The sequence below is a fragment of the Ziziphus jujuba genome, chromosome 1 (assembly GCF_031755915.1).
Source record: "Ziziphus jujuba cultivar Dongzao chromosome 1, ASM3175591v1".
Classification (NCBI taxonomy): Eukaryota; Viridiplantae; Streptophyta; class Magnoliopsida; order Rosales; family Rhamnaceae; genus Ziziphus; species Ziziphus jujuba.
The window spans coordinates 47,565,927-47,591,616 of NC_083379.1; the positions used below are offsets into that span (position 1 = coordinate 47,565,927).

Genomic DNA, 25,690 nt, shown 5'->3' on the forward strand with positions numbered 1-25,690 from the left:
AAATATAGAGAGTTAAAAAGAAAAAAATGTGGATACCATCTGATAAAATGGCTAATTGACCAAAATAACCTCGGATGTGTTGCATTCCCAGAACCCAAATCCCGAATCTCAAATCCAGTCACAATAAAACACAGTAAGCAATCAGCAAAACGCCCCCCAATCCCATCCCAAAAGAGGCAGAGCCAAAAGCAGTCTAAAAAGCCTAAAGAAAGTTAGGAAAGTAGAAGAAGAAGAAGAAGAAGAAGAAAAAGCAAGCAAACATGGACGGAGGGACAGCTCAGCGGCCGGACACCGTCATGTCGGAAGCATCGGCGGCCCCACCACCGGCGTCCGACCCTAACCACCAGCAACACCAGCAGGTCGGGATGGACAATATTCCGGCCACTCTCAGCCACGGAGGACGATTCATTCAGTACAACATCTTCGGCAACATATTCGAGGTCACCGCCAAGTACAAGCCCCCAATCATGCCCATAGGCAAGGGCGCATACGGCATCGTCTGGTACCCTCTCAATTCCCCCTTTTTTTTTTTTTTTTTCAATAAAAGTTCTTCTTTTTTTTCTCTTTCGCTGAAAGATTAAGATTGCAATGAAAAAGTTGCCATCTTTGGTTTGGTTTGTGAATCTGATATGCAACAAAATGAAATGGATGCATTTAACAGCTCGGCTTTGAATTCCGAAACCAACGAGCACGTGGCTTTAAAGAAGATAGCGAATGCCTTTGACAACAAGATCGATGCTAAGAGGACTCTCCGTGAGATCAAGCTGCTTCGCCACATGGATCATGAGAACGTCAGTCTCACTCTCTCTCTCTCTCTCTCTCTCTCTCTCTGTGTCTATCTATCTATCTATATATATATGTATATATATCTACTATCTACTTTTCTGTGTTTCTTTTAGGAATAGTGGAATACCATCATTTTCTTTTATTCCTAGAGCTAGCTAGAAGTTACTTACGAAGTGTCTTTCTGTAACCCATATAAATAAAAACTAGATAGCCAATGTGTTTTATTTCCAGTGTTCTTACTACCGTACCAACTCCTCAACTTTACCACCACTGCTACTCACTACCACGGGAACGAACTTGGGTTTCTCCACTTTCATAAGTTTATGAAGATATTGCCTTTTAAAATCTAGTGTATAGTATATTAGGAAGTTATTTATAATATTTCCCTTTCCTTGATATTATACCATGAATTTCATTGACAACCTTTTCTATAATGTTAGCCCATTTTCCATTTGTTTAAGCAATCTTGTCAGACGTGTGGAAGACATGTAATGTTATAGTAAAGAAGATTTCCTTTCCTACCTAATTTCACTTGCATTTTTCTTGCAGGTTGTTGCCATTAGGGATATAATACCACCACCCCAGAGGGAGACATTTAACGATGTCTACATTGCTTATGAACTAATGGACACTGACCTGCATCAGATAATTCGGTCTAATCAAGCATTGTCGGAGGAGCACTGTCAGGTTCTATTCAGAATTTTTAATTACTTAATAGGCTATTACTTGACTGCTTTTGCCTATAAAGATTACTAATCCGTTGCTTATATTATTTCTCATGACTGCACTTCGTTGTTTTTTCCAATTCTAGGATTTATCCCTTTTCTTGTAAAAAAAAGAATTAGGTTAATAAATAAGTGTGTCAGAAGCATGTCTATGCGCAAATTGGAATAGATACTATGATACAGGTGATAGATTTTAATTGGCAAGTATACTAGAAAGGCTATTGGTATTCAATTGGACTTGAAACTTTAAGTAGGATATACAAAGCAGGCATCATAGAAGGTGAGTACCTCCATGTATTTGTGTTTCAGCCAATGAGGCATATCTTATAAAGGTTGTCTAGAGGTTAAGGCCCTTTGGAAACTGACAATGCAATCTTGATTGAAGGAACGTATATTAATTGTGCTATAGAGTCTCGTGGTGATCAAAATAGCAATTTTATTGGCATAGTTCGTGATGATGGCTGCCTTCATTATCAGGATGGTGATAACACGATAATAGTGTCATTTCATGGAGTCAAGCACTTTGCATAGGTGCCACTTCTCTGGAACATTATGCATGAAATATATTTTATAATTCTATTGTATAACTCTCAAAGACTAATAAAATCTTTTAACTTCGGTCTTTCTACTCACCTGCATTGAATGGAGTTTTTTGCACAAGAAATTTTGTCCAACTGATGGATTGATAATAAACAACCAGGATAAAAACAAGGAAATAATTTTTTTTTCTTTTTTTTCTTTTTTGAATCTGTCATTTCTTGTGGATTTTTATCCTTATCTTAAATCCTACTAATTACCTCCTTACGTAAAAATTGTGGATGATTATTTTTATACCCTTGGTAACTATTGGGGTAGGTATAAATACCACGTGCTCAATTCCTTATGCTAGTTCTTCACTGCTTCAAGAAGCTTTATATGTTCCTAGGGTTGATTTAGCCGCCATAATCACCATGTACTTAACTGCACAAACGAACTGATGATGGCCATAAAAGATGTTAAAGTAAAAGTTGAACTCTGGCCAGTGCTTCTCAAGGAGTCCTACACCCTAAGCCCACTTGGCTGCATGGAAGAATGGATACAAAGTCCACAGTCCACACTGTTCCCTGTCATATAAATAAATGGAGCTGGATTTCTGTTTTTTTGTTATGTTCAATTTGAAAACATTCTGCTTCTTGCTACATTTAACTTTGATGTATGAACCCAGTTAGTCTCACTGGCCATGCAGTTGTTTTATGGTTTTTATGGTAATAACTTTTAGTCTTTCTTTTTCCTCCTTTTTTCCCCTTTTTGCAGTATTTCCTATATCAGATCCTCCGTGGATTGAAATACATACATTCTGCAAATGTCCTACACAGGGACTTGAAACCTAGCAATCTTCTCCTAAATGCTAATTGCGACTTGAAAATATGTGATTTTGGATTAGCTCGTGTAACCTCAGAAACTGATTTTATGACGGAATATGTCGTTACAAGATGGTACCGTGCACCAGAGCTACTGTTGAACTCTGCGGATTATACTGCAGCTATTGATGTATGGTCTGTAGGTTGCATTTTCATGGAATTGATGGACCGGAGGCCACTTTTTCCTGGCAGAGATCATGTGCATCAGTTGCGTTTACTAATGGAGGTGAATTATTATTATTATATTTTTTTTAAACTATGATGTGTCGGCTTTTGTAAACACAAGTCAAAGTCATTTAACATTGGTAATTTTTTAAATAACTGAGAAAATGAAGTCCTCTGCTACTTGTTTGCTGACCTTGTTTTTTATCTCGAGTTCATCAATTTGATATGGTCTAACTATATTAAAAGTAGTCCAGGCTTTTCACTATGTATTAGATACTACTGATTGCTTGTTGCAGGGTTGTTCATGAACAACCCTCCATTGTTATGTCTGGTCAGTATCCATCCATTGTTATGCATCCAAAATTTATTTTATTACCTCTAATTGAATGCATGTGATCATGAACAAATAAGATAGTTAACATTTAAGAGCATTTCAATATGTCATTATATGTGCCACTATGATTAATGATTACTACACTTGCAGCTTATTGGAACCCCATCAGAGGCTGAGTTAGGATTCCTGAATGAAAATGCTAAGAGATACATTCGGCAACTTCCTCTTTACCGCCGGCAGTCCTTTACTGAAAAGTTTCCCCACGTTCATCCTGCAGCAATTGATCTTGTTGAAAAGATGTTAACATTTGATCCCAGATTGAGGATTACTGGTGATTAATCTTTTCCAATAGTCCATTTAGATTGTAACATACTTGTGATTATTCTTTTCCATACTATCCATGTGCTTTTTTGTTCTTCCTAAACTTGTCTGGCACCTATTTAGTAAATCTTCATCTGTGGGCAAAAAATGCACCTATTGGCCCCTTTGTATTTTTATGTTGATTTTTCTTAGTTCAACTGGCTCAATATTTCCAATTTTCCATGTGTTGCAGTTGAAGATGCACTAGCTCATCCTTATTTGACATCCCTGCATGACATCAGTGATGAGCCTGTCTGTATGACTCCCTTCAGCTTCGACTTTGAGCAGCATGCTCTGACTGAGGAACAGATGAAGGAACTAATCTACCGAGAGGCACTTGCATTTAACCCGGAGTATCACCATTAGTCAGCAGAATTCGTGCTTAACTATTTCATTGTGGGTTTGTTGGTTATTGTGATGCCTCTGTTTGCTGTGTTTGGTGATCGATTTCTTCTTGTAAATATATCCCATCCAAAACTGGATGGTTGCCAAAACTGAATTATTTGATAATGGCCATTATTCAGGGACACACTATTAACAGTGACATTGATGTTTGTATCGGCTGTTTTGCTTTTATTGTTGTCTTCATCGTCGAAATGACCATGGATGGTTGAGACTCTCTCTCTCTCTCTCTCTCTCTCTATTATTGTGAATGCTGACATCTTCAGAACAAAATGAAATAATAATCACTGCAATCTGATCCCTTCTTTTTTTCCCTGTCATCTTGATCATTGCATATTTCATTTCATTGCATGTAGATGGAACATATCGGAAGAAAGCTACGCATCAGCACGGTGTTGCTTTCTACTCAAATTTGTCAGGGATTAAATTCTTCTGGAAAATTTGACACTTTGCTAGGGCAGAAACCAGAATTGGGATTTGTAGTTAGCATAGACCAATCACCCCATTTGTGTTGATAACAACCCATTGGTGGATTTACCCAAAAAAAAAATCCATTGGTGGATTCAGATCCTACTTGATACGCCTCCGAACATATTACGATGAAACATGCTACCACGTACATGACACTGTAACCATAAAAGGAAGTTCTAAGATTTGACAATGACTTGAATATATTGCATATATCTCCTTGCTACAGCTTCAAACTGCACAGAGAGAGAGAGAGAGAGAGAGAGAGTCATCAGATGAACATTTATGCTCATATGCATATATCTCCTTGCTAGAGCTTCAAACTGCACAGAAAGAGAGAGAGAGAGAGAGAGAGTCAGTCATCAGATGAACATTTATGCTCATATCTCTTTGTTAAGAATTACTCTGCGTAAAGAGCATTGTTACATCGAATCATATCATACAAATTCATCATACCGAATGAGATGAATTTCATACAGCCACCTTACCAAAGCAGAAAACGATACTAGTCATGGAAAAGGCAACTAACATATCATCACGAAGAACTCATCCATCAAAGAACCAATGGAATTCTCATAGGCAAAGAAATTAAGAAAGAACAAACTCATAACCTATTGAAAGAGAATTTTATAGGTGCACAATAATAGGTACATTGCCATTAGCTCTTCACACCCTCAAAGAATCTTGAAAGCGGCACAGGACCACCAGCTTCTTCATTGTCATTGCCAGAATGCTTTGTCTTCGACTTGTGCTTCTTTTCCTTTTTAGATCTCCTAGACCTGGACTTGGATCGTCTAGATTCTTTCTCTTCTTCCTCACTACTGGAAGAAGAATCTGAGGACGAACTTGAGGAACTAGACTCAGATGATCTCCTTCTTGAATGCTGCAAAAGTAAAGAAAGGGACCCTCAGATTTGTATCCTACTGGTCACAGATTAATTTAAACTCACTAAACCAAATAAATCAACTCATTAGCATGACTGTTAATCGAGTAACGTAGAAGCAGGAGGCAGGACATCAAGAACGGGCCATATGTATCAAGAGTTCATCTTTCATTCCCTCCAAAGAGCATCAAGTCTGTCTTTCATTAAAAGTAATTTAGAGGGGTAAAATTTTCGTTTCAGACATACCAAGGCAGATGCCACAACACCTATATTAGAGATCTGAGTTGAATCTTGAACTTGATTTTGTTTACTTCTAAAAGAAGATAAAGAAGCTTGAAAACATTATGAGTGTTCATTCTCCGATAATAAATAATAACCAAAACATAAAACTATGGCGTAATGAAAACCATTTACATTTACCTTCTGTTGTGCATTTTGTACCATGGATGATGGCACAGACAATATCATAGTATCATGTTCAACTGGTTTTCATTACTTTTCTTTTCACTTGGATTAAAAAACAGCTTTATACTTGTTAGAAGGGAAATAATTTTTAATAAGGTTGGAACTTACTTGCACGACTGGACAAGCAAAACATTAAGCAAAACCCTTTAGCATCAACTTTTGATTAAAGCGATTAAGAAGTTTCACTTCTATATTGGCATGAGTTGAATCTTAAATAATTAAAGAAATGTAAGCACCTTTCTCTTTTTGCTGCCACGCTTCTTCAAATCTCTGTCTTTCCTATCTACAAGGATACATATCACCTTAAGGAAAAAGGGTAACCCAAAAATACCACACACACAGAGAGAAAAAGGAATTCTATTCAAAATTTATTAGAATACCTCTTTTGTGATCAGATTTACTACTGGAGTGGTTTCTTCCATGAGCAAGCTTGCGTGCCCTTTCAGCATCCAGTTGAGCTCTGTACTCTCTCATCATTCTATCTGTATCCTTTTCCAGTTCCCCCTTTCTCATTTCATCTTCCTAGTACGTTAAGTTCAAATAAATCAACAGTAGACATTAACATAAAGGAGACTTGCATACAGAAAGCTTAAAAATGTGCTTAAACGTGGGTGCATGATTTAGCATCCATGTTCATTGATCCAGTAAGTGGTAATGTGCTTAAAAGTGGGTATATGATTTAACATCATGATGCAAGACTTCTATGCCTGTACGAAAGCACATCATATTACCTACATACTTAAACAGATAGAAAAATACACACACACACACACACATACACACACGAGTGCAGAAGCTATGATAAGTAGAAAAAAGATAAAGAGATATCATGTTTACAACAACATTACCTTTTGCTTCTTTTTATATTCTTCCCATGTGATCGTGTGAGAAGTTTTAAGGCTGGCCAAACGAGCAGCATGCCACTCTGGTGAATGAAATGAACCATCCACCTGCGACTGTCCTCATCAGTAATGTCTAGGGAAATAGAATTTCCAGAAAATAAACTGGGTTGTGAATGGAAAATATCTAACAGGAAGGCAAAAATTGCTTAAGATCCTCTAAATGAAAGAAAAGCATTAAACCCAAAAATACTGTAGTTGTCCACGACATTCTTATTTTAGGAATTAGAAATGGCCAAGCAACTAGTGACTATTTCCACGTTAGTCCTTATAAGGCATCTAACTTTATAAAGGGAAATACTAATTCCACTGACGCCAATAAACATTTGTCCTTTTCTCTTTTAGTTGACCACCAAAATTTTTCTTTTTAACAAATTTATACATACAAATCAAATTGAAACATGAATTGCCCATACAAACCGATTCAAATTACAAAATTTTCAAAAACCAGACATGATTGACCACATGGATACGTTGTAAAATTCGATTGAGTTGTAGCTGAATGCTCAGAAGCATAAGATACGATGAAAGCACAAAGAATTGATAAATGAAATACAAAAAGAAGGAAAATCAATTGGAAAATATAGAGGAAAGAGTAACGGAAAAAGCGTAGATAGTATGAAAGGGTACAAACCATTCCGTCTTCAACCTCCTCGGGGCCAGCGGAGCTAGAGCCCAGCCTGGCTCTCTGCATAGCTTTGTAAGCTTGATTTTTGCCCATTTTGGGAGAGACCCAGATGAGAAATCTAAAGGGGGAAACAGGTTAAAAGACGAACCCAGAAAGAAGAAATGAGAGAGAAAGTGTGGAAAAATATTTGATTAAGGGTATAAACGGTCGAAAACCCAAGTAAGAGAAGAGAGAATATAGGGGTGGATGAATTAGGAACAGAGATAAGAAAGGGCATTTGTGTTTGGGTTTGGGTTTGGTTTTTGTTGCCTTGGGTTGGGACTTGCGACGGCTCGTCTGAGAGGGTAAGGGTATGCTTGGAATTGCGCAGCGTGATGTCTCCATGACGTGTCGAATCTGGATTTATATCAATGCCCTACTAGTGTCTATTAACCAATCACTTCAACTCATTGGTATTAACCCTAAAAAAAATTCCAATGCCCTACTACTGTCTATTAACCAATCACCTCAACTCCTCATTGGTATTAACCCTAAAAAAAACTCCAACTCATATGGCAGAATAATTAATTGTAAATGATCTTCATATTTTCCTCTTAACAATAAGAGTGTCGTTGTTAAATAGCTAATCCTAATTCTTTTATTATAATATCGGAAAATTCTACTTGCAATACCAAAAACAACTTTATGTTTTTTTATTTCATACACCTTGTAGTATATGAATTCGGCAAACTCAAAGTGACATATATTGGATTGGATCAACATGTTTCAGAAAAACTATAATTCGATTAGTAGATTGATATCTAAAAAGGTGGAGAACCTAAACTCAGAAGAGAAGAGAATAAAATGTAAAATTTGAACTGAAAAGAATTTAAATGAAAAATGTCGTGGAAATTCACTTGGACCCTTGCGAAAGTTGTAAAAATAATATAGGCCTGAACATGCACCAGCCCTTTGCGACGGGGCCCATACTGAAAAAAACTTAAAATGAAAAATCCTGCCTGCCTGCCTGGCATCATGAATTCAGAAAAGAAGGGATGGTATGGTATGTTTGTCCAAAACGGCTAATGCAATTTTGTTTATCCCACAAATAATATTCATTCTTCTTAATTTATACTTAATTTAACTTGTCCGGTATACAAACTATGTACATAGAGTTGCCAGAGATTCCGTAAACTGTGCCTTTACGTTCTGTTCTGGGTGTGTGTGTATATAGGATATATAAAAGATGTATGTTTCTATTTTTTATTTTTTTATAAATAAAGATGCATGTTTCATAGTGTCTAATATTAACTAATAATTAGTGAATAAACGTACGTACAGGACAAATATTGGTATGTTTGGTTTGGTTGTCTCTTTTTAAATCTTTTTGCATATGAGGACAATAGAATAGTGGAGACAATTCCCTAACTTTCATATATCATAAAATATTTATATTTTTGTAGATTTTTATCGTTTTTATTGTAACGGTAATCGTGTTCCCTGTACATCTTTTAATTTCACTTTCTTTTCTTCTTATTTTGTTTTATTTTTATATTAAATGGCAAAAATACAAATGGTATATATTATATCATATGTGTTAAAATATATATAAATATGCATGGTGCATGCATGTAGGCTTCATCAATCATCACCACTTTCAATTTTCAAACTCTCTCCCTCTTTTCGTATATGGTGTGATGTTTGCCATTTGAAATAAATAAATAAATAAATAAAAAATAAAGGGAAACATGCAGGGTCGATCGACAAGACATAAAGACCCAAGTTAAAAGCGCATGATGTGCTTCGGTAATATGGCAATCTAACCCCCCATTCAACCCACTCTGAGCGGTGCCACATCTCTAATGGCATTTATTTATTTTTGTTTTTTTAGGTAATTTTGAATGGAGCAAAATACATTACCGGGAGTATTATTATGCCCCGAATCCACCTCGTTTAGCACATAATTGAAAATATGATATATATATATATATATTTAATATAACTGTTGAAATATAAAAATTTTTGGTATACTTTAATTTTACTATTTTGTTATCTAGATTTGCAATTTATGTATTTTTGACATTTTAATTTTAAATCATATTTAGAAAAAAGTAATATAAAATATTATTTTTATTATTTTAAAATTTTTTTAAAAAAAAGAAAAGAAAAAAAAGGGACTAAAATGGGGTGGGGAATGCTGATCCATACCATACCAGGTACCTGGCCTACCGCTTCAGCTGAGATGGAGGAGGCTGCTTCGATCCTGTTTACATCTTTGATCAACGATCTCTTTTGGTGGATGGACACCTCCAATTCCAAACCACCATTTTCATTAATATTACATATAAGATAAATTATATATGTTGGGAAATAATTTCTTCCACTTTAAAGTTTAAGCACACCACATTGGTCGGTCTTAATTACTTATATAATTACATGGCTTTTGAGTCCATTATGATCCAGGAATCATGCCCTAATCATCACTTACATATACATAGTTAATTTGGTCATAATATTTCCTACCTACCCCATTTTATTTTTGAATATATATTCTTAACACTATATCTATCTATCCAGACTGTTTATAAGTAATTATATATACTCCACCAAAAAAAAAAAAAAAAAAGACAGTTGATTCGATCTATTGAATAATTAGTTAAAGCGGCAGCAAATTTAATTTATCCTATGAGTTATTAATGTCCTCTACATATAACTAATGCAATGTTATTTTTTATTTATTTGAAAAGAATGCAATATTAGTTATGTAGGAAAATATATCTCAAATTGAACTTTGAACATTATTTAAAATTAAAAAATAAAAAAATTGAACTTTGAACAGGAATCCCTTTTTTTTTTTTTTTTTTTTATGGGTGAACTGAGCAGGAATCCATTTGCATACAAATAAAATAATCCAAGTAATTTGTATGGAAAGTCAAGGTCCAATACGCAAAAGAAGGGGGAGGAAAAAGAAAAAAAAGGTTCATTACTCGTGAAATATATATTTGTCTAATTGCAATACGATTCAGAAAAACTGGAAGTATGTTTGAAAAACGATGACAGAGAGAAGGTGTAAAAAGAAAGAAAAGAAAATAAACTAAGCGTGCATGATATAATTAATAATCAGAAAGTAGTCTCGAAATGAAGCCACTTTGTGCATCCTTACCTAAAAAGAAAAAAAAAAAAAAAAAAAAAACTCACTTTTTTTCATGTAGTATAGGATTGGAATATTCTCTGTACTGCATTTTAATTATTTATTAAAATTATATTTTCTTTTAAATTGTTTTAGGGCGACTTTTTCCTCACCCCAAGTCCCAAGCCCAATGAAAAGAAATTAAGGAACAAAATCTATAAAAAGGATTTATCTTTTATTGTTTATTATTTTTATCTTTGTGGGGTTGGATTTGTTTTTGCCTTTTCTCGAGGCGAGCGATATGATGCTGGGGCCAAATGAGTAATGAGAATCAAAATTATCCGTCCGTACGGTATGACTTCTATTATAGGAGTAATATGAGGAAAAAAAAAAAACATAATCGAGAGAGGGGGAGTTAAAATTAATGGTAATTTTGTCCGGAAAAAAGAGAGAGAATTCAGAATAGGTGGAGTGGAGTGATATTGGAGAGAGGAGACGGCACGAGACCCAAAGAACCGGCACTTGTGGGGTTGATGGGGGCGATATGAGTTTTTAGGAATGCGTGGATCACGGGTTCAACGTCAAACAAACTGTCGTCGTGTATTGACTATAATTGACTAATGAGCTGTGAGCCTGTGACGGTGAGCCTGAGGGGTCTTATCTGAGCCAGACGTGCAACGGCGTCGTTATGGGGATCCATGGCCATTCCCTGCAGTAGAGTAGAATAGAATTTTAGAAAACAGAAAAATTAAAAAAAAAAATTTAAAAAAAAAAAAGGTAGAATATTGTCTGTGTATTTGTCTTGTTCCTGAGAATGAATTGGAAATGGAAAAGTTGGATTAGGATTTATTTTGAATCATGGACAGGTTTTGATCCGCTTTTTTGCTTTTTGCTTTTGCTTTTGTTTTTGCATGGATGGTAGGTGGTGGTGAGGGAAAACCGCATTCGATCTATGTCACTTTACATCTATCGTATACATACATATAATTAATAATATATAAGCATGGAAAACGACCTACAATGGACAAATGGGTTCGAATTAACTTTCAAACCCAAAAGTCAATATTTTTCGTTGAACCTTTTTGAGTTTTTTTTTTTATTTAAGTAGCTCTGGGATCGATATATTCCATCAGTAATTATTTACTGGATGTCGTGGCCAAACTTATACAGGTTTACTAAAAACACATATTCTGCCAACACTAGCACAACAGAACTTAATATATATAAAGAAATTTACAGGCTACATATGTCCCTACCAAAATCGATGCCATAGTATAGCTCCCTATAAATAAATTGACATTTTCCATTATCTAACTTTGCTTTTTCTTGATTATTAGATTACTTCCTCTTTACCTATCTAATTAATCAATATCTCTACATGCCAAATTGCCAATTACCCCCCCCCCCCAAAAAAAAAAATAAAAAAAAGGGTCATCTCTCTCTCTCTCTCTTTATATATATATATATATATATCTTTATATGCTTGGGCGTGTCAAAATCAATACATCGTTTATTTTACTCTAAATTAATTAATATGTATGTTCATCCACATAATATATATTAATTAATTTTACTCTAATTCGTTACTTGATATATGCAAATATGTTTTGATGAAAGACATATGCACATATGTAAGGATAAGAGAGTTTGTTTTATCTTGTTTAATTAGTTCCATATGCTTATATATATATATATATATATATATGTTAAATGTTGGCATTGTTAGCATTAAATTTGACTCCCTAGTAGAGAAACAAAAAGATAAGAATATCTTCATTTATTAAATAATTATTATTAATAACAAATAATAGATTATAACAAAAATAATAACTTATAATTTGTCTTAGATTATAACAATTTATATAAATTTATATTTACATCATTTTTTGATATACAATTTACATCACGTGTACCATAATTACTGAAGTTTTTGATGTTGTATGATGAGTAAATGAACTATGTAAATATACATACATGGGATATGTGTGTATATATATATATATATAAAATGAGATTTATTTTATTTTATTGAAGTGAGATTCAATTTTGATAATTATTAAATTTTTATTTAAAAAAATAAAATCTAAACTGTTGATATAATTTAAGGATTATGAATGTTAAATTTTATTTTGACAAAGTAAAATATATCTGTAAAATCTAATACTCATCAATAATAAATTTTATTTTAATAAAATAAAATAAAATATTCTTAAAACTAACTAACTGTGTGTGTGTGTGTCTTATGTTGCATTGTGTATGTGTGTATTATGCTGCATTTCATTTATTTCTCAGAGTCTGTGTATGAAAATTGGATAGCGTCCACGCCAACTTGACATGTAGCCAGCGTCTACGCCAACTTGACATGCAGCCAACAACTACTTGACATGTAGCCAGCGTCGACGCCAAGTTGACATGCAGCCAACAACTACCCATTAATTGCCCCAGGAATAAATAAGATACATATTTTTTGTGTCAATTCGTTTGTACCTGTCACTAATTAATACCTTTTTTGGTAAGATTAGTATCTGATACAAACACAAGACATATATTATACATATATATATAAATACAGTTATATACGCATGATAAATACGTGTTGAGGTACTATGTAAATGGATGGATAATGTCAGAAATTTATCTTACTTTTTTTTTTTTTCCCGCTTTTGGTGATATTCTAACTAACTCCTTTAGATCCAAAATATTAAAAATAGTTGTCATAAATATTGATTGATCACCAAACAATAACTTTAACGTTCGTTAAAAAAAATAAAAAAATAAAAATTCAACAATTATATTAAATTTTATTGTGCATAGGAAAAATCCCCCTTTTTTTAGTTTTTTAATATATTGAAATCGTTAAAGAAAAAAAAAAAGTATATATATATCGCACATAATCAATCAGTACATGGAACTAATTGTGATTCCATTAGAAATGTTAATTATTAATTGCAAATATTGATGATTAAATGACACGGACAATTGGACAGACATCACTACATGTATATCAATTCTTGCACAAATTTTGCATGTGTTTCTTTAAAGGTCAGCGACGTGGCAACAAATTTTAGCACATGCATTCCTATACCAGATCCAGAAAACTAGCTTATCACCCGATGGTCATAATAAGTAGTCCAATTCCGTTCCATTCCAAAATTCACCAATACAATTATTTCCTTTTCTTTAATTATATAACAATAAGCAACCACTTTAAGCTCAATAACTAGTTGTCTAAAAGCATCAATGGCCTTTTTATTAATTGGTAGTGATTCATTGATCATATATGCGATCTGTCTAATCTAATTTTGACCACTCTGGTCTTTTAAAAGTACGTAGCATAACACGTGTGTGTTGGTATGCATCAGCTTATTAATTTTCATGGATCCTTAAGCAGGATCCCAGTATTTGCGATTAAGTCTAATTCTTTTGCTTGCCTATTTTGTAAATTGTAAACTTCCTTTTACTTTACTCTCTTTGGATCTACTGTACTCCTTAATTAATTTGGTATGGATCGCAATAAAATAAATACTTAATATCACACCCTTACATTTAGCTACTGTCCTTTTCGTTTTTGTTGGCTTTCAATATCTTTCTATATATGTAGCGTCGAGATTTTGGTCGAAGGGCTTAATTAGTTCAATTATTAAGGTATTATTATTATTATTATTATTTACATAAAGCATGATGAACGAAGAAATATAATAGTTCTCAGCAAAAAACGAAAAAAGGAAATATGATAGTTAAGGATGACAGAAAAAGGAGTTAATGATTTGGTTTTGTTTTGATGAAATAGTTAATGATTTGGTTGGTGAGCTTATGTAAGCACTAATCGAATGATAATGAATGGATCAAATTTAAATAAAAATAATAATTCAGGTAACACAGCGCCAAACGCACCGAACGAACAAGCATGGGTCCAAACAAATCCCACTCCATTGGTGCTGCTTTTATTTTCACTGTAAACTGTGAAACACAAGCTTTTGGTTGTGATTTCCTTTCCTTTCATTTTCACTTTTTTTTTTTTTGTAAATTATTATTATTATTATTATTTTTTGGCTAGTCATCAATTTGCTTTCATTTTCACCAACACAGTGTAAACAGCTCATCTTTTCTCCTGCAGGGACTGTGATAATTGTAAAGAATCTCTTAACACAATGACACAAGCAAGAAAAATTTCAAATCCCAATAATCAGCTTCTCTATGTATATGTCTGTCTGTCAGACAGAATTTAACCTGTTCTCCACCTCTTTCCACGCTACCATATCTTGTTCAAGATCTCAAACTTTACCTTCTTCACTGCCCACCCACCCAGAGGACTGAAAAATTTTCCACACGGATTTGATTTTTACAGACTCATTATTGTCATAACCTTTCTCTACTATTCACCAAAAACAAAAATAAAGACGAAAAAACAAAAAAGAAACAGCAAATTAAACTGGTGTGGGATATATGGAGTTTGATGGACTAATGGGGTTTGCTGTGTTAAAAGTCTGAACTACCATTCTCTCTGCTCGTCTACTGTTTGCCCCTCTCTCTCTCTCTCTCTCTCTCTCACTGTCCTTCTCTCCCACCCACCACCGCCATGTAGAGAGATTGCAGACCCTATTCTCTCTCTGTATCTCTCTCAATTACAAGTTTACAACGAGAAGCTTGAGCTTTAAGTTCAAGCTGCTTCTGTGTTGGAGAGATTACATTAACCAATAACAGAGCACCTTCTCGACTTTTTTCCTTCCATATCCAAAGGAATTAGTTCTCTGATCCCGGAAAGGGAGAGAGAGTGAAAACCAGAAAAAAAGGTTCCTTTCTTTTTTTGCAACTTAGAAAAAGAAATGAAAATGCTAATCACTTTCTGCTTCTTGTTCTTCTTCATCAATCTCTGCATCTCCACCGCTACAAGCACAGTGATTTTACCCGTCGAAAATCACCGTCGCCATCTCCTCCACCAACCTTTCTTTCCCGTAGACTCCCACCCTCCAACCCAACCTCCAATATCGTCTCCACAGTCCCAGCCTGAACCCGCCCAGCAACCAAAGCTCCCATTCTCTTCGTCTTCCTCCACACCACCACCTCAAAAACCGTTCTTTCCCTCCTTCCACTCCCCACCTCCGCCTCCGTCTCCAACAGCTCTCACTTCCTTCCCGGCCAACATCTCCTCTCTTCTCTTCCCTCAACCCTCCTCCACTTCTCACCGGCATGTCCTTGCCATTGCCGTCTCTGTGTCCCTTCTTTCCGCCGGCCTCATTGTGGCCTTTGCAGCGGCCTTGTTCTACTACCTCAGACACAGAAAGCTCCATAACAACTCCACCAACGACGACAAGGAATCGAGATCAGATAGCCTACGATTATATCCAGCGAACACCGCCACCTCCGATGGCGATGGAGGTCACAACAAGTCACGTGCAACACCCAATAGGAGCTCCGAGTTTCTCTACCTGGGGACCCTTGTGAGTTCCCGAGGAGGTGTCGACCAAGAAACCGCATCGAAAGCGAATTCGAGTAATGCGGGTCCGACACTCGGGGTGTCGGCCTCTCCGTACCAGAAGCTGGGCTCGCCGGAGCTGAAGCCGCTTCCGCCTCTTCCCAAACACAACTGTAACTTGAAGCAGAGTTTTAGGTCGTCTTCTTTAAATGATGATGATGATAATGATAATGATGGTGGTGATGGTGAAGAGGAATTCTTCTCGCCCAGAGGCTCTACCGAGAGTCCGAGCCGTAATGGATCGAGCTCTCGGAGAGTGTTACAGAGCTTCGAAGTCGATAACTTGGTTAGCAGAAGCAGAAGCAGGAGCTTCAATTCGAGAACACCTTCCTATCCGTGTTCCAAATCTGCTTCCCCTGCCACTTCTATCTCCAACACTCTCTCTCCGTCCAAGTCTCCTGACTTGCTCCTCAATTTCCCACCTCCCTCTCGCCCGCCTCCGCTACCATTGTGTTCCTCTCCCACGCTCTCTTCGTCTTCTTCGGCTAATTCCCGCTACTCAAAAAATTCAAGAAATTCGGACGCTTTTGGACCGGAAAAGCATTCTCCAGCAGCAACCACCGCGACTGAGAGTGTTCCAAAGCTATTTCTTCCCATCAAACTACCACCGCCTCCTCCGCCGCTTCCACCGCCGAGGTTCTGGGAAATTCCGGCCACGACGAGGTCAGCTTCGGGGCCGCCAGTTCTTGTAACGCCGTCAGGACCGGTGGCTTTTGAATCAGCTTCTCTACCTGCTCAAGATTCTCAAAACAGTGGTGTTGAAACTGGGGAAATTAAGAACGACCAAACTCCAAAGCCAAAGCTGAAACCTTTACATTGGGATAAAGTTAGGGCCAGCTCGGACCGCGCTATGGTGTGGGATCAGCTAAAATCAAGCTCTTTCCAGTAAGACAATGGCTACTTCTTTTTACTTTTAATTTTAATTTTTTTTTTTTGGGGTTACTTTTTTTGTGGGTTTTTAAAGTTTGTTCTTGTTTTGTATTTAGACGTTGCTTTCTGCTCTGCTTTATGGTATGATCAGTGATGTTTCCGAATGTTGTTTTGTTTGGCAGATTAAATGAGGAAATGATAGAGACACTTTTTATGGTAAATAATTCAAACTTGACGCCCAAAGATAATGCTCGCAAGCAGGTTCTGCCTTCCCTGAACCTGGAGAATCGCGTGCTAGATCCTAAGAAGTCTCAGAACATTGCAATTTTGTTAAGAGCTCTTAATGTCACTTTTGATGAAGTTTGTGAATCCCTAATGGAAGGTACCATATACTTAATTCATATTGTTATTCGACCTTGCTTGCTTTATAATAGTCTCTCTGATGTTACTTCTTGTTCTGCCAACAAGTGTTTGATTCTAGTGTTTATTGTCTTACTATGTTTTGTGTTTTGTTTCCTTAATCACCCTGGCCATATGTGGTTCTGATGTCTATTTCTGCACCTGCTAACAGGTAATTCAGATACCTTGGGAACAGAACTTCTTGAGAGTTTACTAAAGATGGCTCCAACCAAAGAAGAAGAACGGAAGCTAAAAGACTTCAAGGATGAATCACCATCTAAGCTAGGTCCAGCTGAGAAATTTCTCAAGTCAGTGCTCGATATACCTTTTGCATTTAAGAGAATCGAAGCATTGCTGTACATTGCCAATTTTGATTCAGAAGTTGAGTACCTTAAGAGGTCTTTTGAGACTCTGGAGGTAAGCGATTCAAGTTTTTTCAGGCATATGCATCTTACAGCAAGTTGTTTGTAGACATTGAAAAACTTAGGTCTATAACTAGCCATCTTAATATAAACCTCTGTAGTAATATGTCATTTTCCTTCCAAATATGTATCGGTCATTCCCTGTTCAGGGGAATTTGCCAAGTGCAAATGGTTTTCCAATAATATACATTGCTTATCTAAGGTCCATGCTGTTGGGATGCCTTGTTTTGTCCTTGCAACCGATTTCATACTCCTAGCTTGGAATTTATGGTACATTGGTTTTTCAGTTGTATCAAATTGGGTTTTGTATAGATTTTTCCTGCCATTAATCGTACATATCTTCCTTTCTATAGGTTGCTTGTGAAGAATTGAGGAATAGTAGAATGTTCCTGAAGCTTCTTGAGGCAGTGCTTAAAACTGGGAACCGCATGAATGTTGGCACTAACCGTGGAGATGCGCATGCCTTCAAGCTTGACACACTTCTGAAGCTTGTTGATGTCAAGGGCACTGACGGGAAAACCACTCTCTTGCATTTTGTTGTACAGGAGATCATAAGAGCTGAAGGTTCTGGTCTTTCTGGCTCCAATCAGAATGAGGCCGCTGACAATGGCCTGCAATCTTCTTTCCGGGATGATGTTGAATTTAGGAAGCTTGGCCTGCAAGTTGTTTCAGGTTTGAGTGGGGAGCTCACCAATGTAAAGAAAGCTGCTGCAATGGACTCAGACGTACTCAGTAAAGAAGTTGCGAAACTTGCTGGAGGAATCACAAAAATAGCAGAAGTTTTGAAGTTAAATGAAGCAGTTGCACTGAAAGAGAGTAGCTGGAAATTTTCAGAGTCCATGAATGGATTCTTGAAGAAGGCTGAGGAAGACATCATGAAGCTTCAAGCACAAGAGAAATATGCCCTCTCTCTGGTGAAGGAGATAACAGAATATTTTCATGGGAATTCAGCTAAGGAAGAAGCTCATCCGTTTCGTATTTTCACGGTGGTAAGGGATTTCCTTTCTATTCTTGATCACGTATGCAAGGAAGTTGGGAAAGTCAACGAGAGAACCATAATGGGTTCGGCTCGCCAGTTCCCAATGGCTATGAATCAAAGTGTTCCTATAGTTTTTCCGGGACTCAATAGAAGGCAGTATAATGGTTCGTCTGATGATGAAAGGTCGTCTTCATCATAGTCTTGGGGTTCATTTAGAGTTCGATTCTTTTAGTGGTTTCCTGGTAGATAAAGTTGGCCAAAGAAATGAGCTTGCTGAAGTTCACAAGTCCAAAATCCTTTCCTCTTTTGGAGCCTTTTTCTGTACTTTAATATATATTTATACGCTTAAAAGATTTTGTCCATCCTGTGTAATGTATAGAGAGAGAATTATGCTAGAAGATAATAACTTATTTTGCAAAATAGTTGGATTTTATCGTGTAAATTTGCTAGAATTTAACTTAAAAGGCTGTTGGTAAGTAGCAGATGTAAGAAAGTGAAGCCACTGTTTGTGCTTGTACTATTTTTTCTGTACTTTCAAAGTTTCAAAGTTTTGTTATGATGTTGGGCCAGGTGAACCAATTGAAATGTTTGAGGCGTTATGTACATGGCGGTGTTTAATGTTACCAAGGGAATGACTTAGCTTTATTCAAAATTCAAATTAGGTAGCGTCTTTTACTTTTTAAAGGTGTGCTAAAGGATAAATATATGAACAGGTGAACTATTGAATTCCATATTGAACACACTTTTCTTCTATTTGATAAGTTGAAAGAAAGAATGGAATATGACAAGGCAATCAGCCATATATTAACATTCAGTGGTAAATGTTACTACCATTTCTGACCAACCGGAACTATATACACCAAAAGGTATAAAACTTGCTTGGAGGTCGGTGACTTCCAGATAATTCATGGACTTTTTTGTTTTTTGTTTTTTTTTTTTTTGTGTTTTTTGTTTTTTTTTTTTTGTTTTTAGTTGGTTTAAAGTATTGAAAGAAAAGGGGATAAAAAAAAAAAAAAGGATAGATGGTGGAATTCGTAAATTTCGTATTCCATTGGTGGAAGAATTCGAGTAACTGTAGATTTTCTGTCCTATTATCCAAAATTTAGTAGGAATTAGTAAATGGGCTCCACTGCTGCACTTTGATTTCAACTAATGCTATAAGCCTATAGCCTTCTGATTGTGTTCCATGAATGAGCAAACTTAGATACTCTCAGCATCCATACGTTCAAGCACTCTCTTAGCTTCCTCTTCTGTAGCAGGAACGACTTTGCGAACACGCAATCCATCTTTCACAGCCTCAGGAGGAATAGAGAAAGTGAAGTAGAATTTGTTGGATACCTATTCATGTCGGTACGACATATATATGTCCAAGCGCTAATTCAGTTTAACCTCCATATTATGCAGTTTCCCACTAAACAAGGTATGAGATAAAGACAAGGGCTCACCTCACTGGACCTAAGCTCGGGCCTTGTAACATGAGCAATAACTTCAACGTTTATCAGTGGGTCGGTTGGGTTGTCAGGCTCTGTGTAGAGAATACAAGATTTCAAGCAAAGGAAATTTCCAACATCAACCTGCATTAAGAGCCATAATTCCCTTGATAAGCATACCGACAAAAAGATTATATTATGATATTTTATTGTCCATAGCTTTGGATATCCTATTCTATGTTAATTCAGTTTATGCTCACACAATTCTTCAAGGAGATGCAAAACAATTAGAAAGGCTTATTAAGTATCATTTTCTGAGCAGCAAAAAGCTATTTGGTGCATGCACTCGTCTCATAAATATCTCAACCAAGCCTTAAAGGCACATTGTCCACGTAAAGACTAGCTTGACATTTTAGCCCCTTTATGTGATGATTCTGATCAACAGTCTCAGTCAAAAGACAATTTGCCAAAACATGTATCTTTACCCTTAATATACGTATGTTTATATAAGTTATATTACTAAAGGTCGAACAATTGAAAGCTCTTAATATCTCTTACTGATAGTCAATCATTAATGTAACTAACAGAACGTAAGGCATACTTGTTCAATAATTCTGTCTTCTATTGAGTGACTTAAAAGCATGATTTCATGCCTCTGGACACCCAAAAAAGTCTTAAAAGTGCCACGCATAGAAGCTACAGCAATTATTTCCAAGGTTTCAGTGGTATTATAAATGGCTTACTCACAGGTTTTAAGAAGTCGACATGATCAACTTCAAGAAAGTGTGGTGCCACACCAGCAAATGCATATGCTGTTGAGAAGGCCAGTTCAAATGCTCTTCGCATCAGAAATCCTCCAAAAATCCTACCATGGATATTCCTTTGCTGTGGCTGGCATATAAAAGAGTTCTTAAGGCATGTATCCTTTATGAGGATGCTATCTCGGTCTGCCAAAGCTGGCATGTTGCAGAAGATTCGCCCTTCAGCCAATAATGCTTTAAGCCTGTCCGTGTGCTTGTTCTCAATATCTACTTTCTTTTCTGCTCTCTTTTGTTTCCTCTTTTTGTCCCTTTCATCTGCTTCTTTCCAAAGCATTTTTTCTTTTCCAGTTTCTGGTGAGATCTGGTTGACTAGAGCTGATTTTCCAGTCCTTGAATCACGGGCCACAAATGTGAAGTTTGCTATGAGGGCATGAGAGTCTGATGACTCGGGGGATTCTGAGACACAAGATTTTTAATAACTAATAAGCACGACGAACAGAAGCAGCAATGAACTGGAAACTATGATGTCAATGACGCCACCAAATTCTTAGAAAACTATTTAAAAGTAACATATTCTCCCATGCTTTTATGCAAGACAATAATAAAACCATCTTCTGATGGAAACGTAACCATGTTCTCAAGCAATAAGCAAAGGAAATAATTAATTAGCACGAACTAACAAAAACTGTAGTTGCTTATTATTAAAAAATGGGTTTTGGTATGGCTAATTAAACTTAGATCAGCTTCTCCTCTGCATATGGATATCCTCTAAAAGAATTACCATTTCTAGATTTCCGTACAATGTCCAAATTGTACAAGAAATAGAAGTATTCTATAATGTTTCAATTTTTTGTTTTGTTTATCATCTATCACCTTTTATTTTACAACATATAATGATGTCTAATCAGGATTAAGTATCGTTCCTTAAGGACCTAGTTCGTAGATAAAGTAATCAGGAACTGTAGATCAGACTGTAAACTCTCATAGGTATGTTGTAGCAAGAAACTGCAAGACAAGCCAGTTCAGGTTTAATCAAAACAAGTTATTATGTGTTCAGAATACCATGAGTTGGCTGAATCACTTCGAGTTGAATCTCCATGGATGACCGCCCAACCCATGTAACAGCACCAACTATACTCAAATCAGCATCAACGCTGATTGGCTTCTTCAGAACCATTTTGTCAACAGAAGCAGTTACCAGTAATAGAGACCTTGTAGTGCCATCTTCATTGCAACAGTGCTGGTCCACAGGGAATAAATGGAATATTCAGAAAACGACTAAGATATTTGCTTTTGATTTAGTTTGGAAATATGAACACGCTGTGGCATATCTCTGACAAGAAGGAAAATAAAATTATATTTGCTGCCTTGGTAAATATTACATATCAAAGCAATTAGTAAACTTATAACCTAAGTTGGATAACCTCCAAATCCGGCACATAGTAATTCATTTGAGCACTGATGTGAATCCAGGTCCCAATATTTTGGAGAAAGCACAAAACAAAATAAATCTCTAAGGACTGCAACTTGTAACTGGAGCAATTGAAGATCATATTCACAATGATAATGGTAATCTAGCATTGGCTACCAATCCTAAATTCCTAATCCAACATGTATAAAACAGAAAGAGTGAAACAAACATGAGAGTTGCAGGAAGGCATAAAGGTAAGTAAATAAACCTTGAAAGCAATGGTTCCAGCAAGGGCGTCAAGATCCTCAAGCAATTTGCCAGTCCTAATCCCATTCCAAGGGTTTCTGTACTGCTCTCTGAGTGTGTAATCAGAAGAGAAGCGGTAAAGAATACTAGTGCGGCTCTGGGACGGAGTTTTAAAGTCGAGTTGGGAGGTGGGTGAAGAGGGCCCGAGTTTCTCAAAAATGTTGGATCGGGCTTCCCAAAGGGCATTGGTTACAGGGGAATGATACATTCCAGGCCATAAACTGATGGGTTTTCGGATTGAAGAGGCCGCATCAATAGGGTGAGAATTGTGGTGGGGCGGCGAACTGACAGTGGAAACAACGCTGATAGAATTGGAATTGGATGGAGGAGGAGAAGAGGAGGCAGAAGAAGCAGCATTGAGGTCAGCAGAGTCAAATGGATTGGAAGGCGGTGGGTGTGAGAATGACGAGAAGAAGAGGAGGGTATTTGTAATGGGGAATTCATGGGAAAATGGAGAAGAAGTTGGGGTGTGGAAAGAGGGTTTCGATAAAGCTGGTATATTTTTGGGGGTTGGAGCCGGATAGAGAGGTTGGAGGATTGGGAATTTGAAGAGACGGCGAGGATTAAGAAGAGGCTTTCGTACGAGCCTCATGCCCATGCCCATGGTTGTTCAACAATGAACAGCTGATGATCTCAGAAGCAAGTTGTTATGCTTCTGGTTTTGGTTGGTTCGAAATTCTGAATTGGATTACAACTTTTGAGACACTCTCAAAACAGATTCTGAATCCGAAAATAGAATCGTCGAGGAAACTTTACAACTGTTCTGTCTGTCTGGGCCAATAGGATGCGCCCACGTGTTAGATGTAGCACATATGACTAAATACTGTTTCTATTTGAGGAGGCGGGAAGTGCAATTTCGGCGGCTCCTTTCTTTCTGGTAAAATTTACTTTTTTTTTTTTTTTTTTTAATCTTTTATCTTTCCATATAATAATAATAATAATTTATTATTTATAATACAATTTAGAAAAATAATAAAAAAGAAACAAATAGGTGATGCCCTAATTTTTGTGAATCCCGCCCGCCCCTCTCTGTCTTCTTCTTCTTCTTCTTCGTTTTATTCTTCTGGTTATCGCCGGCAGCAAATTGTAAGAAGTTATTACATGCAAGTTTTATGATTATTAAATGTCATGGTTTTGTTTCTTTCTTTTCCCCTCTCTACTATCTGATAGTGGTGGATCAAACTGTTGCTTTCTTTTCTTACTTGTCGTTTATTATTCTTTAATCGCTTGCTTCTACCAAAGCATATATTTTTTCGTTATCTACATTCTTCAATTTTATTTTCATTTTACTTTTTTCGGCAAGAGACTCGATTCCTATTATCAATTCACTGGATCATCTCCCGGGGCGGGTTCACACCCAATTTTTTTTTTTATTTTTTTTTTTAAATATTTATATAATTAGGGTTTTGTTGTTAAATTGAGCGAAATTATTTACCTTGTTTTGTGCCCTTTTCATCAGGTTCAACATTATTGTAGAAAATGAGCAGCGGGGGAGAGAAAAGTTCCGCAACTACCAAAACCCCAGCGGATTTCCTTAAATCCATTCGTGGCCGACCGGTTGTTGTCAAACTCAATTCTGGAGTGGACTATAGAGGTCACTCTCTCTTATCCTTCCATTGTTCCTTTTCTTTGTGTGTGTGTGTGTGTTTTAAAAAAATAAAAAATGTATTTTTATTTTTTCCGTCTCTATGATCTAGTATGTTTTATATTAAAAATGCTTATGATTTGCTTGTTTCATATTGTAACCAAAGTTCAGAATTGAATGCACAATATGCTATCTTGAACTACCCAATTCCCCTTACTTTCATGTTGAAAATCTTTCTTCATATGTTTAGCATCATTTTCCTATTTCTGAAAAAAGTTGTCATACCTTGTATGAGCCTTCGGTTCCGATTTCTTCTCTTTTAAATTTCATGGTTCTTTCCGAAAAGTAAAATTAAAAGACAACTGCTATGTTCAGACTTCTTTCTAGGAATTGCATGTGGTATACTGTTCAGGAAACTCCTCTTTACTATATATTATACCGTCATGTCCCATGAAAAATAGGTGATATTACACTTGTTTTACTCTTCAAATTTCTTTTTTCAAGGAAAAAATACAATTTGAATAACAACTTCAGTTAGTCTTATATACCGTAGTCATTCTTTTACGAAAGTTATAAGAGTGTGGGATAAGGAAATTAATTAACTTTACTCTGTAAACAAGTTAATGCCAATTCGGGTTGATTAGGGACTCAAGGTAAAAAGCAACAAGGATATATAGGCTATGCTGACATCCATTTAATTTTCTTGTGCAGGTATTCTAGCTTGTTTGGATGGGTATATGAATATAGCAATGGAGCAGACCGAAGAGTATGTTAATGGGCAGTTGAAAAATAAATATGGGGATGCATTTATCCGTGGAAATAATGGTAAGGATTAAAAAATAAAATTTGTTTTCGTAAACTGTTAGTGTTAATGTTGATGTGGTAATGACTAGGTTTTGGTTTCTGTTACATGATGCAGTTCTGTACATCAGCACATCAAAGAGGACATTAGCAGATGGGGCGTAATATTTTGCTACGCCATCAGGCCTTAAGGATCTGTATTGTCTTGCATTTTTCAATTGTGCTGTCGTGTATCGGATTTGGAGTTGAAGATTAGAATGGAATTTACTCTAACTTGGAAACTGTAGCTAATCGTCTCTTTTCGCTCAAATTCATTCAGTGTCTTGTATTTGAAGATTTGCGGCTTGTGTACTAATGAATGACATATTTTAATACTTGTAAAAATTGTGGCTTAGGCACATCTTGTTGATCCTTCTTTTTCTTTAATTTAGATTTTGAATCTTGCTACTCAAATTTCTTGCAAAAATGAGGCAGCATGGTGGATAAACATTCTCTACTTGCAGAAATCTACTTGAAATTTTCCAGGTGGCTTTTTACATGTTCATGGATAGGCTACGTGGGAATTGATTCTAAGCAGAACAGTGTTTGATATGCCACTGTATGAGAAACGCCCTACTTCCGAATTT

The 25,690-nt window shown here is 36.2% G+C and overlaps 5 protein-coding genes across 7 annotated transcripts; 3 read left to right on the plus strand and 2 right to left on the minus strand.

Moving 5' to 3' along the window:
* Nucleotides 1-44: 44 nt before the first annotated feature.
* On the plus strand, nucleotides 45-4,389 carry LOC107407108 (mitogen-activated protein kinase homolog MMK1). The gene is made up of 6 exons (XM_016014342.4): nucleotides 45-502; nucleotides 662-791; nucleotides 1,336-1,473; nucleotides 2,805-3,137; nucleotides 3,561-3,741; nucleotides 3,964-4,389. The coding sequence occupies exons 1-6, from the start codon at nucleotides 261-263 to the stop codon at nucleotides 4,134-4,136; spliced, it is 1,197 nt and encodes a 398-aa protein (XP_015869828.2). The 5' UTR covers nucleotides 45-260; the 3' UTR covers nucleotides 4,137-4,389.
* Nucleotides 4,390-4,677: 288 nt separating this feature from the next.
* On the minus strand, nucleotides 4,678-7,841 carry LOC107407129 (uncharacterized). Of its 3 annotated transcripts, none has more exons than XM_048479968.2 (6): nucleotides 7,522-7,841; nucleotides 6,837-6,938; nucleotides 6,369-6,510; nucleotides 6,225-6,271; nucleotides 5,292-5,523; nucleotides 4,678-4,876 (listed from the first exon to the last, which is right to left on the minus strand). In XM_048479968.2, exons 1-5 carry the CDS (start codon nucleotides 7,606-7,608, stop codon nucleotides 5,299-5,301), a joined length of 603 nt encoding a protein of 200 aa, XP_048335925.2. In that variant the 5' UTR covers nucleotides 7,609-7,841; the 3' UTR covers nucleotides 4,678-4,876; nucleotides 5,292-5,298. The 3 variants fall into 3 exon arrangements, with proteins under 3 accessions (XP_048335925.2, XP_048335923.2, XP_015869849.3); XM_048479966.2 differs by having other exon boundaries at nucleotides 4,678-4,963; XM_016014363.4 differs by lacking the exon at nucleotides 4,678-4,876 and having other exon boundaries at nucleotides 5,003-5,523; nucleotides 7,522-7,839.
* A 6,947-nt stretch (nucleotides 7,842-14,788) lies between these two features.
* LOC107407289 (formin-like protein 2) lies at nucleotides 14,789-19,326 on the plus strand. The gene is made up of 4 exons (XM_016014553.4): nucleotides 14,789-16,985; nucleotides 17,153-17,352; nucleotides 17,542-17,786; nucleotides 18,145-19,326. Exons 1-4 carry the CDS (start codon nucleotides 15,451-15,453, stop codon nucleotides 18,967-18,969), a joined length of 2,805 nt encoding a protein of 934 aa, XP_015870039.3. The 5' UTR covers nucleotides 14,789-15,450; the 3' UTR covers nucleotides 18,970-19,326.
* A 221-nt stretch (nucleotides 19,327-19,547) lies between these two features.
* On the minus strand, nucleotides 19,548-23,475 carry LOC107407148 (acyl-coenzyme A thioesterase 2, chloroplastic). Its single transcript, XM_016014382.4, has 5 exons — nucleotides 22,641-23,475; nucleotides 22,024-22,201; nucleotides 20,948-21,417; nucleotides 20,216-20,344; nucleotides 19,548-20,108 (listed from the first exon to the last, which is right to left on the minus strand). The coding sequence occupies exons 1-5, from the start codon at nucleotides 23,280-23,282 to the stop codon at nucleotides 19,971-19,973; spliced, it is 1,557 nt and encodes a 518-aa protein (XP_015869868.2). The 5' UTR covers nucleotides 23,283-23,475; the 3' UTR covers nucleotides 19,548-19,970.
* A 132-nt stretch (nucleotides 23,476-23,607) lies between these two features.
* On the plus strand, nucleotides 23,608-25,517 carry LOC107407167 (sm-like protein LSM36B). The gene is made up of 4 exons (XM_016014404.4): nucleotides 23,608-23,764; nucleotides 24,138-24,272; nucleotides 24,975-25,088; nucleotides 25,183-25,517. Exons 2-4 carry the CDS (start codon nucleotides 24,158-24,160, stop codon nucleotides 25,227-25,229), a joined length of 276 nt encoding a protein of 91 aa, XP_015869890.2. The 5' UTR covers nucleotides 23,608-23,764; nucleotides 24,138-24,157; the 3' UTR covers nucleotides 25,230-25,517.
* The last annotated feature ends 173 nt before the right edge of the window (nucleotides 25,518-25,690 follow it).

Bases quoted from the DNA above. Each gene is read 5' to 3' on its own strand.
- LOC107407108 (XM_016014342.4), top strand. From the start codon at position 261: ATGGACGGAGGGACAGCTCAGCGGCCGGACACCGTCATGTCGGAAGCA. The intron at 3,138-3,560 runs GTGAATTATTAT...CTACACTTGCAG, and splicing joins AGTTGCGTTTACTAATGGAG to CTTATTGGAACCCCATCAGA. The intron at 3,742-3,963 runs GTGATTAATCTT...CATGTGTTGCAG, and splicing joins TCCCAGATTGAGGATTACTG to TTGAAGATGCACTAGCTCAT.
- LOC107407129 (XM_048479968.2), bottom strand. From the start codon at position 7,608: ATGGGCAAAAATCAAGCTTACAAAGCTATGCAGAGAGCCAGGCTGGGC. The intron at 6,511-6,836 runs GTAATGTTGTTG...TTAACGTACTAG, and splicing joins AATATAAAAAGAAGCAAAAG to GAAGATGAAATGAGAAAGGG. The intron at 5,524-6,224 runs GTGCTTACATTT...TTACTTTTGCAG, and splicing joins GTGGCAGCAAAAAGAGAAAG to CATTCAAGAAGGAGATCATC.
- LOC107407289 (XM_016014553.4), top strand. From the start codon at position 15,451: ATGAAAATGCTAATCACTTTCTGCTTCTTGTTCTTCTTCATCAATCTC. The intron at 16,986-17,152 runs GTAAGACAATGG...TTTGTTTGGCAG, and splicing joins CTAAAATCAAGCTCTTTCCA to ATTAAATGAGGAAATGATAG. The intron at 17,353-17,541 runs GTACCATATACT...ACCTGCTAACAG, and splicing joins TTGTGAATCCCTAATGGAAG to GTAATTCAGATACCTTGGGA.
- LOC107407148 (XM_016014382.4), bottom strand. From the start codon at position 23,282: ATGGGCATGGGCATGAGGCTCGTACGAAAGCCTCTTCTTAATCCTCGC. The intron at 20,345-20,947 runs GTGAGTAAGCCA...CTCTTAATGCAG, and splicing joins ATGTCGACTTCTTAAAACCT to GTTGATGTTGGAAATTTCCT. The intron at 20,109-20,215 runs GTGAGCCCTTGT...CGACATGAATAG, and splicing joins CCGAGCTTAGGTCCAGTGAG to GTATCCAACAAATTCTACTT.
- LOC107407167 (XM_016014404.4), top strand. From the start codon at position 24,158: ATGAGCAGCGGGGGAGAGAAAAGTTCCGCAACTACCAAAACCCCAGCG. The intron at 24,273-24,974 runs GTCACTCTCTCT...TTTCTTGTGCAG, and splicing joins TTCTGGAGTGGACTATAGAG to GTATTCTAGCTTGTTTGGAT. The intron at 25,089-25,182 runs GTAAGGATTAAA...TACATGATGCAG, and splicing joins ATTTATCCGTGGAAATAATG to TTCTGTACATCAGCACATCA.